The following is a 14,368-nucleotide window of genomic DNA, read 5'->3' as shown; positions in this document are numbered from 1 at the left end:
CAGCTGCTGACACCCCCACCCCCCACCCTGAGTGGAGGAAAGGTGGAGCCGGCTTCCTCCGGGCTTTCAGCTTCCTGTGCACACCGCTGTAGGAGGAAAAGGAGAGGGAGGGTGGGTGAGAGAGACCTCTGCCTAGAAGAGCCTCCCCCTGCAAAGAGACAGTGAAAATTACAGACAAACACTAATAAAAACAAAAATACAGACAGCCACCCTTCCCGGGGCAGCTGCAGGGCAGCCTGTGTTTATAAATTGGCCAATTGTGTGACGTTAGGAACCAACTATTAATTTTGGCAGTGTGTGTGTGTGTGTGTGCGTGCATGTATGACAATATTTCTGTCTATGAATATGTGTGCCTGTTGTGTGCATATGTATTTGTGTGTGTCCATGCGTGCGTACTTGTGAGTGTGAGTGTGTGTGCGTGTTTTCACAGACCTCAGAGCTGTGGTTTGCTGTCTCTGGCAGCTCATTTCTGCTCTCTGTACGAGCAGCTGGCTATTAGCCTTGCCTAGCTGGTGCCTCTGTTTATTTTGGGGGGCAGTCGGCACATGAAAGTGGAACTCAGTTTTACTGGTAAAGTGCTCAGTTGTCTTATGATTATTTTTGTTTCCAAGGCTATTTATTTTTTATACATGAACGGCCACTTAACAGCCCCAGACTTCACTTTTTTTCTTCTCTGATTCAGCCAACCAGACTCTGAAGAAGGCTTTTGAAATGTTTGTAATTCTTATATAGTTTTTCTTCACGGAAAAAGAGAAGTGTGTGTGTGTGTGTGTGTGTGTGTGTGTCTATTCCAGACCTCCCCAGATGAAGGGCAAACTCTGTTAGTTAGCATTTTGGCATGCTTCCATATATGGGCACTTCTTTATTAGGTCTCCCAGGCTGGCCTGAAACTTGCTGAGTAGCCAAGGATAACACAGAACCTGACCCTCTCCTGGCTGTGCTCTGAGTGCTGGGATTGAAGGCGTGACCACCACATCCTGTTTATGGGTTTCCAGGGATTGAACCCAGGACTCTCTGCAGGACTTCCTGCATGCTAGGCAGGCACCCTGTCCACTGTGCTGGCTCCCCCTCCCCTTCCCCCCTCCCTTGTGTTTGTACTTGGTAGAACAGTAGAATGTCTGGCTTTTCTTTTCATGCAGAGACTCTTCCATGAGCTATATTGTACTTCAAAGGACATGATCCTAGTCCCATGGTCCTCCTCAGCTCCCAGTACTTGAAACGGTTTTCCAATTTTCTTTTTTGTTTTCTTTTTTTAAGATTTATTTACTTTATGCATGTGAGCACACTGTAGCTGTCTTCAGACACACCAGAAGAGGGCATCAGATCTCATTACAGATGGTTGTGAGCCACCATGTGGTTGCTAGGAATTGAACTCAGGACCTCTGTAAGAGCAGTCGGTGCTCTTAACCGCTGAGCCATCTCTCCAGCTCAGGTTTTCCAATTTTCGAATGAACTCTTTGGTCATGGCTAGGTAGGAATTCTCTATTTGCCAAGTATAGCATCATCGCCCACTCCGATTACCACACACTTAAATTAACTGAGTGCTTCTCTGGCAAAGTAACCCGGCCTCCACCGCTTAGCGTGTTCTCCGTCAGAGTGTGAAGGGTATGAGGTAGTGCCTGGGCAGTAACTGTGACAAGATTGAGCAGGCAGAGCTCCCCAGCCCGCCCTGGAGTTGGGTGGGGGTGGCTACCTCGGCTTGAGAGGTTGTAGAAGAAAAGCTTTTAGGAAGAAGACAGAATAAGGCTGAGGAATGGAGACACCTCCTACCTTAGTGTGGAATGGAGATGTCCTTATTCTGAGTCCTTGCTGTAGGCGGTGCCAGAGCTCTCTAAGGCAGTAAGTGGTGGGCTAGCTCACTCGGCTGGGTTCACTAGACACTCATGAGTCTCTCTGTGAACAGCTATCTCTCCTGTCATCCCACCCTCCTGGTCCAGCCAGCCTGTGTTCTGACACACTCTGGGTAGCCTATACCTCTGGATCCTTCCTGCTTTCTCCTCCCACAGAGCAGGAGGCAGGAAGAACAACAGGGAGCTCCCACTGCAGGGCTGGCTCCTGGGTTTTCTTGGCTCTCAGAGTGTGCAATCCGACCCTGTTGGCAAGGAGAAGATAATTCCTAGGGCTGCAAAGCCATTTTTGGAGACACCAAGGCACAGCGGCTTGCAGGCATCCTCCGTGGCCCTCGTTCTGGGGACGGCGGTGTCCTTCTGAGATACGGGCCATCAAGGGATTGCAAGCACCTTCATTGTGTCTTGCTCTTGGCAGAAGGAGTCAGTATTATTCGAGCCATGCCTTTTAAGGGCTAGGAACCAGCTTATCAAAAGAGCCATCTTGGAGGCGGTGAGGGGTACTCCAAGGGGAACGTTCTGACAAGGGATGGCTGGACTGGATCAATGGGAACTAGTGATAGAAACAGTTTAACCTAAACCTCCTGTGGGCTTTTCAGACTGTCACATTTGTGTAAAAGCAAGCTGGTACGGTGGTAAGTCTTAGGATCTGCTAGGCCCTGGGTTCACCTGTAGCGTGACTCATTCCTTTTGGTGCTGTGGACCTGGGGTGTATGAGATCAAGCAAGCACTAAGATGCTTAGGTTAGCGTGTTAGCGAGGCTGCACAGGGGAGGAATCAGAGCTATGTAAATCCAAGCCATAGTGGTGTTCAGTGTGACCTCTTGGACACCATCTTCCTGACGTTCTGGCATTTATAGTTTTGTTCCCTGAAAACTCAGAGTCTATGCTGGAGTAAACCTCCTTTTCTATGGCGGTAACTTACACTTGTAACAGGAAGAGGAAAGACAACACAATCCTTCCCACAGACCTGTTTCAGATCATTTTACTTTCAGTCTCCCTGTGCACAGTGTGCATGCAGTGCCTGCGGAGGCCAGAAGAGGGCGTCAGGTTCCCCCTGGAACTGGAGTTACAGGTGGTTGTGAGCCCTCATGTGGGTGGTTGGGTTAAGAGAAGCCACTTAACCACTGAACTGCCTCTCTAGCCCCCAATTTCTGATACACACACACACACACACACACACACACACACACACACACACACACACCGGTGCTGAGGACCGAATCCAGGGCCTTGTGCTTGCTACCACTGAGCTAAATCCCCAAACTCCCAATTTCTGATTCTACTAAGACTTTTTTTTTTTGTTGTTGTCTTTAAATTAGGTGTCACCTGGCAAAGTAGCCAGAGTTTTGTTTGCCCATCTCTGCCCTTGACTGACTTTTAGATCCTGCTGGTGGTGGAGCCACCTGCAGGGTTTCTCAGCAGGTCCCCACCAGCTTCCAGATTCCAGCATTCCTTTCTGGCTGGTCTCCAAACGAGCCTGTTCGATTTCCTTTCTCCGGAACCCTGGCCTGACCACAGAGTTTCAAAAGGTTGCATGGCAGCTGTGGCAGTATGAGATCTTACCTCCAGACTCTGGCCCTGTGAAGATTTCCAGTGTCCCTGGGCTGACCTGAGATGGGAGAGGGAGAAGACCCCTGAGCCCTGGTAGTAATTGCCCTTTGCTGATGGCGTGTGACCATTGGATGGCTCCAGGGTCTTCCTCCAGATTGCACCAATGAGATGCTTAATCTGCTAGAATCTGGGGCAGCAGGTCTGTTCCTTTTTTTTTTTTTTTTTTTTTTTTTTTTTTTTTTTTTTTTTTTTTTTGCCTCTCTCTTCCTTCCTAGCTTCCAGGCACCTTCTTATTCTTATTTTTCTCAGTTAACTTTTCTCATCTCCAGCACACTTGCTTTGTAGTGCTTGATTAGTTAGGGGAACGTTGCAGGCTGCTAGAATGGAGCTTTAGATGATGTAGGGGGACAGAGGCCATAGTTCAGGGCCATTGTTAATCAAGAAGCAGGGGCCCTTGAGTTGACGTTCTCATAAAGACTTCTGGCTCTGGGGAAGCCTGCGCTGGCCTCTGCCCAAGTGCCACCTCACCTGCCACCTCGTTCTTTTTTTTTTTCTTTTCGAGACAGGGTTTCTCTGTGTAGCCCTGGCTGTCCTGGAACTCCTTTTGTAGATCAGGCTGGCCTCGAACTCAGAAATCTGCCTGCCTTTGCCTCCCAAGTGCTGGGATTAAAGGCGTGTGCCACCACGCCTGGCTTGCCACATTCTTTTGCTAGTTGCCCAGGCAGATTAGCCACATTTGTGTGTACCTGGCCTCTCTCTTACTTTGTTCACCCAAAAAAAACCAAGAACCAAATTAAGCCAGCTATGAGTTGTGTCACCATTCAGAAATGAATAGCATCGTAGTTGACTCCCTTTGAAAACGTTTCAACCTGCGATGTCTGAGGCTGAGTGTAATCTGGTATTCTTTAGGGTCAGGACCTCAGACTGGTTCACTCCTGGAGAGTCGGGGCCACCTCCAAGTTTGTTTTCTGGCTCCAAACAACTGAGTGGCTGTTTGCCGACTGGCACGCGACCCGGTTTTAAAAGCACAACCATATAGGGTAGCGGTGGAGTGGTAAGCAGGGCTTTAAAGAGTGAGCTCATGGAAGGACCAGATGAAGCTCTTTCAATGTGCATCGCAGCTGCAGTTAATCTTATTAACGGGTTGGGCCTGGGTGTGCCAGGGTAGTTACGGGGTATACTTTGAAGGGCTCTTGGTTTTTGATGTGGATGGATAGCAGAAGCGTATAAAACATGGCGTCTGATACTGTAAAGCTCTCATATGCCTTTGCAGATTCATTAGGTTTTGAGAACTGAGCAAGAACATCACATTGGTTGATAAGACACGCAAGAGGCTAGAGAGGTTGCAAATGCAGACTCCAGCCAGGCTTCAGGACCCAGTCTGTTGAATAGGTCTCCTGTTCAGGACCCAGCTAGTTTGAACACAGCACTCTCCCGGTAGAAGGTTTAAGGACACAGTAGGGTGGCTGAGAAGCCCAAGGGTGTCATGGGTGCTGAACCTGGCTGTGTGTGGTGCGGGCCACACCTATGGGCTGCTGTTGGTGGGGATGGCTTCCGTTGTGGGCTGGGCCTTGAGGAGGGGAGTTGGCTTGCGGACTGCTGGGGACCACCAGGTGGCACCTGGAAAGGGTGGTGACAGGCTGACAGTGGGAGGCTGTGTTGAAGTTCTGAGCATACTGCTTGTAAGGGGAGATTGCTGCAGACCCCAGTCTCGGACAGTAGCTGCTGTTTTATTTTTGTAGTATGTTTAGATTTAACTTTCATTTGTTTGATTGTTTTCTGTTTTGTCTTGTTTTGTTTTCAAAACAGGGTTTTCCTGTGTAGTCCTGGTTATCCTGGAACTCAATCTGTAGAGCAGGCTGTCCTGGAACTCAAAAGATCTGCCTGCCTCTGCCTCCTGAGTGCTGGGATTTAAGGCCTGTGCCACCTCCTGGCATTAACAAATATATTAACACACACACACACACACACACACACACATATATATATATACATATATATATATATATATATGTATATATGTATATATGATAGTCTAAAGTACCTACCTTTGTCCTCTGGTGTCATTTTGATTGTTAATAAGTAACCTTGGGGACAAAGGATGCTTTAAATTACCAAGTTTGACTGATGTATCTTGGGTGTACTAGTAACACCACCCCCTACACCCCTCCCAGGATACAGACTAAGTGAACGGTTAATAAGACACTAGACCTATAACACACCATCATCAGACTGAAGGTGGTGAATGGCAAACTGGAAGGCAGCTGCATGATAAAGGGAAGAAAAAAATCTGTTCCTGCATAAAGTGCTGGCTGGGTCACAATTACTCAGCACCACGTTCACAGCATTGCGGAAAGCCTCTTCTTTGCTGGGTGCTCTTACTGATGCCTTAGCTGCAGGGCTTCCTAGAGCCTGTAGCATTCTAAAGGCCACGCACATTTTTATTGGGATGATGATGTGAGGGGCAGTGTTTGAGGTACAAGAGGTGTGTGTGCCCTGTCTATCACAGGACCAATGCTCTGAGGGAGACACAGCTCCCTTGACTTCTCTGGCACCCACACTTCCATCTGCTCCCAGTTTTCCATTTGCCTTTCTGCCTGAGGCAGCGGTGGGTCGTCTGTTGCTACAGGGATGACTGGGTGGGGGTTGACCAGGAGAGTGCACGCTGAGTATCTTCTGGCTACATAGGAGGGTTGCCTGCCTACCAGCTGAATTCAGGCAAGATAGACTCCCTAATCCTCACGGGACTGGAAATGGAGTGCCAGCTCTCCGAATCTTGCCAGCTAAAGAAGTCTTCCCCCATCTGGCAGGACAACAATCTCAACAGCCCAGTGGCCAGTCAAGATCAACATGCCAGGACCACACACCAAGAGAAGCACAGAATCTCTCTGGACTTGGCACCTGCGGGTTTGCACACATGACTGCGCTTTGGAGGCCACAGAGCCATCTTGAGCATCACGGGTGCTGCCTTACAGTCTCCCCTCAGTACTGTTGTGTGAGCCCCAGCCGGGGTTTTCACTCTAGCTTCTGTTACATTGTTTCCTGTTACATTGTTTCCCGTTACATTGTCTCTTGGTGCTTTTTGCCTCTCATCCTTTGTTGGCACCAGCGAGTTGCTTTCTACATTTGTGCTGTCCAGTGGAGCAATTAAAAGACGCTTGCAATTAGTTTCCTCATTTCACGCTTCGAAGCCTCATGTGACTCCTGCCTGCTGTAGGCTCACACACACAGCATGGCTGCTGGAAAGGCGGCTGGGTAGTTATGGTACGGATGGAAAAGCTGACCCTTGAAAAGACTTGTAGTGTCTGTCTCCTTCAGTATCTTAGTCAGGAGTGTTGGAGTGTTAGACAGGCAGCCAAGGTAAATACAGATCTGTCCCCCTCCAGCCCTCCTTACGGATATTCACAGGAGTTAAGCAAGACAGGCTTCTGGTCCAGAGGGCCCTCTTAGAACCTTGCAGCTTTGGCTCTGTCTGACAGCCCATTCTGCATTCAGCCCATCCCAGGGTCTCTCTCCGGTTTGCATACCCAAAAGACTTCCCACCAAAGTTGTCTGCTGCTTGTTCTATTTTAGAACTCAGTTTAGGAGCGTGTACATGCGTGCTTTCAGTCAACTTGGAATCAGTCGTATGAGGCATGCCTATAACCCAAGTACTAGATGTGGAGGCAGGGGGATACCCACAGTCACATGCATAACAAGTCTGCAGCCAGCCTGGGATACAAGAGATCCTATCTCAAAACAAAACAAAAACCTTTTCCCCATTCCCTAGGAAAACAATAATCTTTTGCTTGTTTGGAGACAGGGTTTCTCTTTGTTCTCTATGTGCCATTGTAGACTAGGCTGGCCTCGAACTCACAGAGAATCCACCCACTGCTTTTGGGGGAGGACTTTTTTTTTTTTTTAAACAAAACAAAACAAAACAAAACATGTCAGCCCTGCCCCTGCTTGCTCTGCCTCTGGTGAACTTGGTTTTTGTTTTTGATTTTGTTTTTTTGGTTTTTTTTGTTTTGTTTTGTTTTGTTTTTGTTTTTCAAGGGTGGGGATTGAGACAGGGTCTCTCTCTCTCTATGTAGACCAGGCTGGCCTTGAACACACAGAGATCTGCCTGGCCTTGAACACACAGAGATCTGCCTGGCCTTGAACACACAGAGATCTGCCTGGCACCACTTCAGTGTGTGACCACTTTAGAACTTCAGCAGGAGGAGCCTCTGCAGAGAATGGACCTCTCTAGTTTGGATCCCTGTGTTAAGTTGCTTTTCTTGTGGCTACAACCAGATATGCATGGCCAAAGCAACTGAAGGGTGGAAGGGCGTATTTCCCGCCAAGTCCAAGTGACTGCGGTTGGCATGGGGAGGAACGTGTCATAGCTGGAGTCGCCTGGTCAGTGGTACTCACCAGGAAGCTGAGGTAGGGGGGTAGCAGGGCTTAGCTGGCTTATCTCCAACCCCTTTTTATTCAGTCCAGGACCTCCACTTAGTGGGCTCCTGGTGCCCACATTTGGGGTGGGTCTCTGTTAACCCACTTCGAGCACTGACAAACACACAGTGCACACAGTGTGCCTCGGTCATGTGTTTCTCAACCCAACCAAGCTGACACTTGGAATTAACCACCACAGTCCCATCATACACTGTGTTGCTTCCTCCCTGGAACCAGGTCTGGCCGGAATTTATCACAGTTAGTGCCTGGATTCAGTTCACCTTAATTGGCCCTGAATCCCATCTGCGGCCAGGGCCCGCTGCTCCAGGAAATGGGCCTGTTTTAGGGTGGACAATGCTAGATACTTTCTTCTGTGTAATCGTAAGTCCGGAACTCATTCTGTCTCTATGCAACTGGGACCTGAGACGTCAGGAGGCGGTAGCCTGTTTTCAGAGCTAGAGGTGAGATGAGAAGTGGGAATTCATGATATCAGTCTAGGCTGGACAGAAAGCACTTGTTGGCCTGGTCAGGTTACCTTCAGCTGTTGTAGACTGGACCCCGATCCATTGGCTTCAGAGAGCGGTGCGGTGCCTGAGAGCCAGGAGGAAGGTGGGGGTGCACCACTTAGGTTCTGTCCTTCTGTCCTTCCTCTATCCTTGGACAATCTGGGTTTTTGTGTTGTTGTTGGTTTTGGGTTTGAGTTTTTTCTTCCTCTAACACCCAGGGAAGAAGATCAGTAGCTTGCTTCTCTTTCTTTTTCCTTTTTTAAACTTTAATATTTGTGGGTGTGGTACACTTAAGAATGGACACATGTTTGGAGGGTGGAGGCCTCCCTCCTGTGGATTTTGAGACAGGGTCTCTGTTGGCTGCTGCTGCGAATTGTGAACTAACTGTCTTGCTGTGTTCAGGGACCGTCCTGTCTCTGTCTCTGTCTCCATCTCACTACAGGAGATTGCAGGTGTGTGCTGCTGTGCCCAACTTTCTCTGGGGATTCAAACTCAGGTCTTGATGCTTGCAAGGCAAACAGCTTACCCACCGAGCCATGTCCAGAGACCCTCATTCCACAGAACCCAAGACCTTGGGTGTCTCACACAGCGCTGTACCCATGACCTATATCCCTAGTCCTGCCTTATTATCTTAGAGGACCGTGGTGCCAAGTGAAACAATCAACCGGTATGAGTAGGTGGGGCCAGGGGAGTAAAGCAAGCTTCGCCAGGCTGTCGGCCAGGAGGGGTGGGAAGGCAGCGATCACAACCACCTCTCACAGCTTGAAATCTGGCTTGGCACCAGTGGGCACTAATAAATAATTGTCGAATGATGGCTGGTATTGTGTCCTCTCGTTTGTATAAAGTAGGTATTGTCTTCACACATTTCACAGAGATGAGAAAGCCGGAGCTCAGAGAGGTCCCGTGACTTAGAAGGTGGCAGAGCAGAGCCATGGTTTCAGACCTAAGTATGTGGGACCCATAAGTCAGATTTCTTTACTATGCTAAATCGGAGGTAGTGATGGGCATAGTCATCTCCTTGGGGCCTCCTTTGAAGCTGCTTGTGTTTGCTCTTTATGGTTTGAGCTTTTGGGTTCTTTTGTTTTTGTTGTTGTTGTTGTTGTTGTTTTGTTTTGTTTTTGTTTTTCCAAGATGAGCTTTCTCTGTGTAGCCCTGGCTGTCCTGGAACTTGCTTTGTAAGTCCCAGGCTGACCCCGAACTCACAGATCCACCTGCCTCTGCCTGTGCCACCACAACCCGGCTGTTTGAGCCTTTGTTGTTCAGTGGTTTTGCTTTTAAAATTCTGGTGTAGCTTCAGAGTTAGCCAGGAAAGTATAAGTGACTCCCAGGTCCTCTCAGACTTGTAGGGGGTCCGTCTATCCTTAGAAAGCCTATGAGAAAGAATGCGCCTTGGACGCAGGCTCTCTGTGTCTGTGAGGTAGGTGGGTGTGTCTCTCCTGAGAAAGTTCGCTGTTGAGAAAACAAACAGCCTGGAAGTGGGGCTCCACCCTGGAAGTGAGTCTGACCCAAATTACACTCCTCGGACACGGAGGCTGAAATGCCAGGGGTGGGTTTAGAGTTAGAATTTTGCATAGACGAGCTCTCCTTGTGGCCTCAGACAGAAATGACTTGTACCCTGCCCGACAGATGCTTTGGGGTGTGGTACCAGCCCCTCCCTGGCTGCCAAGGGCAACAGCCATGCATCATTCACAGGCGGCTGCCCCTACCCTTCCCCGCCCTTCCCCTCCTGCCCTGCAGTGAGAATCCTGTTTATAGTCTGCTGTGCCACTGCCTAACCCTGCCTCCAATCTTTGCCATCTTCCTTCCCCACCCCTCTGCTGCCACCCGAGGCGCATCGAGAATGTGCGTGCATTTGGAGGGTTCTCTCCCAGGCTGGCAGACAAGAGTGTCTCGTAAAGGCTTAAGCAGTCTACAAGTTGTCCAAGGTTGTGGTCCTTCTCCAGCTCGGGCGCTATGTGGAGTCTGTCATTCCCCACCCCGCCCCCGCCCCGTCTGTGCGCTCTGTGTCTGCACTATCTGCAGTTGAAGCACCTGTGTTTGCCAGGCTACCCAAGGAACAGGCTCCTTGAGACGGGACAGCTGCAGGGAGCCCTGGGTCTCTTACCCCACCCTCCTCAAGCACTGTATGGTGGGTACATGAGTAGATACCCCACCCCCAGCCCCAACCCCCAGTTTATTATTTTTAAAAACCCAGCTCCGGGCTGTCGCTTTCCTAGGATTTACTGTCCGGTTGATCATTGAATAGCAAAGTGCTCAACCCAGGAGCAGTCCCGTAGGCCCTGAGCTCCAGCCCTCTTGATGCTTTCCAGTCTTGCCTCGGTTTAGTCTCTGAGAAGTAAAGATAGTGATCTATCTGCCTTCCTCCTCTGCCCTCAGGTGTGGGTCATCCTGGGGTCATGGCTCCTTTGATCTTTCTCATAGTGCCAGTGGGCTTCTGGTCCGAGGGGGCCTAAGCCCTGGTCCTTTTCTTTGCTATCCTCTGCCCCCTTCCATTCCTTTCCTTAGGATTCTCGCCCGCGTGACACCCCGGACCTACATGCAATGATGTTTGTGTGCAGCGAGTGGTCTGGGGGCCCTTTGACGTCCTTGATCCCTTACATGGAACCCCGTCCCTCCCGCGTCCTGAGAGAGATCAGCCATCAGATCAGATAATCTCTGCAAACAGCGCTGCGCTCAGATCAGATCAGATCTTTGCAGACAGCGCTGCGCTCAGGTCAGGAGCTCTTCAGAGATGACCTACTCCAGACTGGTCACTTAGCAGGAAGTGAGCAAACAGACTCAGAGGGTGAGCAAGGCCTGAGGCCCAGTGGTAGACCAAAGGACGTCAACAACGGAGCCTGCTGTTGCTGAGATGCTTGCCTAAGAGCCGTTCTGAATTCGGCACGGCATTCCTCCAGCGGCTTCCACGGTGACCATTCCTGGTGTGTTTGTACCATTGCCACACAGTGAACAACTGCTAGCCTGGAGAATATCCATCCAGACGTGAGCATGGTGCGCTCTGGCTGGCTGGAACAGGCATATCTTCATACTTTCTTTTTCCAGTCGCTTCGAGTTTGAACCCGACTGTACACACGCTCTTTGCATTTTCAAAGAAAATGGTTTGTCTACACCAGGGCCTTGGAGACCTGTGTAATTTAGTGCAAAAGATGTAGGATCTGGATTAAGATAGCACTTGTTCAGGTAACTAGTGGGGACTTCTTGGAGGGCCGATGGACTCTGTAGACCTCTCCTGTTTCCTGTCTATACCACAGGGAGACTAGCTAGCTCATTGTTTGAGGACGTGTTCAATGAAATGCCTGTGTGGAGATACAGGCTGCCACACAGTTGGGTTAGTGAGCATCCCCAGGCTTTGGGATGAGGCTCCACTCAGCAGCTAAGTCTCATCTGGCAAGTTAACTCACTCACTAGACTGCAGTTGTTCTGCGTGGACACTGGGGTCATTACGCCAGCTTTGCCGGTGGATTGGAGAATGGCCTGCCATCCAGGCCAGTGCCTGGTGTCCTTGACTCTCCAGGTGCTATAGTTAGGCATTGTGGACACATGGCTGCACCTGTTCTAGTTAGGTTTCTATTGCTGGGATAAGATACTATGATCAAATATGTCACCATCCAGAGAAGTCAGAGCTCCAGGCAGGAACCAGTGGCGGAGACCATGGAGGTCTGCTACTTACTGGCTTGCCTGGCTTGCTTTTGTATAGCGCCCAAGCCCACCAGTCCATGTGTGGCTCCGCCCACCGTGGGCTGGGTCCTCCCACATCAATCATCCAATCAAGAAAATGCACCACGTGCTTGCCCGCAGTTCAGTCCGGGGTGGGGGGCATTTTCTCACTTGAAGTTCCTTTTCCCTGCCTCCTTCTACCTCCTTCTACCCTGTGTCAAACTGACATAAAACCAGGTAGGATATACACGCACTGTTTGAGGCCTTTAGATCCTAAATTATTAGTGAATTCTAAAGGATCAGGAAAGAACTTAACCAGTAAGTATTTCCCCTTTCATGTTATGGGGAAAGGCCAAATAGCATGGTGGGGAGAGAGTCTGGTCACTTATATCTTGGCACAGAGACTATTGGGAAGGTAAATATACCCTCTGGTAGTTGTGCACAGTCTGACAGGCCGGTGATTACTGCTGGCTACTTAGTTTTCATTCCCTCCTTTCTGCTAAGGCACACTGTACAGCTGTAGAGACCATGACATTAATAAAATGGACTCAGGGGAGGCTTTGAGGAACCTCTTTAACTACCTCAGCACTCGGGAAGCAGAGGCAGGCAGGTCTCTGTTAGTAGTTCTAGGCCAGCCTGGTTTATATAGCAAGTTCCAGGCCAGCCAGGGCCACGTAATGAGACCCTGTCTCAAAAGTAAGCATGCAGATACACAAACAACCCTCAGAGGGAGAAATACCCAGTAGCAGGTACTCTGGGGAAGTATATTTTTCAGAAGGAACTTAGCAAAGACAGATTTGCAGGACAATATTTAGCAAAGTGCTGTTTCTAGTTACTGGTGGGTTGACTTCATTCTGCTACCCCTAGGAAGAACGAGGCCTGCTTGGCAGATGACCCTGGTGTTCTTGATGGTAAACTAGAGCTGCCTGTGTCTCGGGGAGCAACGCACCTGGCTGCTCTTTTGTGGGACACAGAAGAATCCTGGCTTATCTGCACGCTTGCCCCCCTTTCCCCCCGTGGCTGTCCATGCATGATCAGGGTTTGTTTTTCTTCTAGGATGTGGAGAAAGAGAAGGAAACGCACAATTACCTCAGCAAAGAGGAAATCAAAGAGAAAGTTCATAAATACAATTCAGCCGTTACAGACAAGCTGAAGATGACCTTAGTAAGTACTCCTGCCTGCTGGGCTTGGCTCTCACGGAAAGACGGATGGATAGGGGCAGGGTGCTGGCTGGGGTGTGTGTGTAAAAGTACAAGCTGGCAGGTTTGATCCCTGAGGCCCATGAAGAGGCCAGATGGGGCGGCACACAGCTGTAACGCCGACACTCTACAGAGAGATGGAGAGTTGTGCAGGGGCTTTCAGGACTGGTAGCCTGGGCTGCCCAAGAGCTGCGGCTGCAGCAGCCATAGCAGGGACAGAATGAGGGACCCTGCCCTGACTAGGTGGGAGGTGTGAGTGTCTGACATGCTGTGTATGCTCTGCACTAATGAGTGTAGCAGAAGTGTCATCTGCTGTGTGTCCCCTTGCCCCTGGGAATAAAGCCAGCCTGTTTTCCTAGTGTCAACTTATTGCTGACTTGGGTGTCTCAGAGCCCTCCACACAACCTTCCTTCTTGTGGAAGATTGGTGTTGAGCTCCGAGCTGAGATACACTCCAGGCTTCGAGGCAGCACTGGTCTGACAGGCGTGTGCCACACAGGACTGTGTATTCTTCAGTGGGTGCTGATCCATCCCAGAAGGTTCTGGAAGCTCAAACCTCAGGGCTAGCATGTTTCCTCCACTGCATCTGCCCTGCAGATCTTGTATGAATTTCCCACTGAGGTAGCCCCTCTCTGCACTCTTTGGTGTAAGACAAAAAAAAAAAAAATGGGTAAAAGCTGTTCGCCTTCCCGTGTGGGTTAGATCTGCTCCTTTTCCAGCCTGCTGGCCACCCGCTCAGTGTGACCTTTCTTCATTCTTCAGAATTCCAATGGGATCTACACTGGCTTCATTAAGGTGCAGATGGAACTCTGCAAACCTGCCCAGCCCTCTCCCGAGCCCAGCAGCGGTGGCTGCATGAACACGCTTCACATCAGCAGTACAAACACCGTGGGGGAAGTGATCGAGGCTCTGCTCAGGAAGTTTCTGGTGACCGAGAGTCCCACCAAGTTTGCGCTTTATAAGCGTTGTCACCGGGAAGACCAAGGTACGTGGCCACACCTAAAATGAGAGCGGTCTGTCTGTTCCTGCCTCTCTTACTCATTAGCAGAAGGACAGCTGATAGACGCCATGTCTAACTGTGTCTGTCAGAGGCCAGGGACAGACTGTGGAAGCCACACTCTATCTACAAGCAGATCTCTCTGAATGCTCCTGTTCGTATTTTGAGTTGAAGAGTGTTAGGCCTGAGGGCCC

At 49.9% G+C, this 14,368-nt stretch overlaps 1 protein-coding gene across 3 annotated transcripts in view; it reads left to right on the top strand.

The window, feature by feature from the left end:
* Nucleotides 1-14,368, top strand: part of Rassf3 (Ras association (RalGDS/AF-6) domain family member 3) — a 65,901-nt gene that overhangs the window by 46,023 nt on the left and 5,510 nt on the right. For all 3 annotated transcript variants that reach the window (NM_138956.3, XM_006513379.1, XM_011243388.1), the window contains exons 2-3: nt 13,036-13,143; nt 13,940-14,162. In NM_138956.3, the coding sequence (NP_620406.1) occupies nt 13,036-13,143; nt 13,940-14,162 (331 nt within the window). The remainder of the gene's footprint in view (nt 1-13,035; nt 13,144-13,939; nt 14,163-14,368) is intronic.

This window comes from Mus musculus, chromosome 10, assembly GCF_000001635.26.
Source record: "Mus musculus strain C57BL/6J chromosome 10, GRCm38.p6 C57BL/6J".
Lineage (NCBI taxonomy): Eukaryota > Metazoa > Chordata > Mammalia > Rodentia > Muridae > Mus > Mus musculus.
Note: the sequence above shows the minus strand (reverse complement) of the source record. Positions and strands in the feature narration are given on the sequence as shown.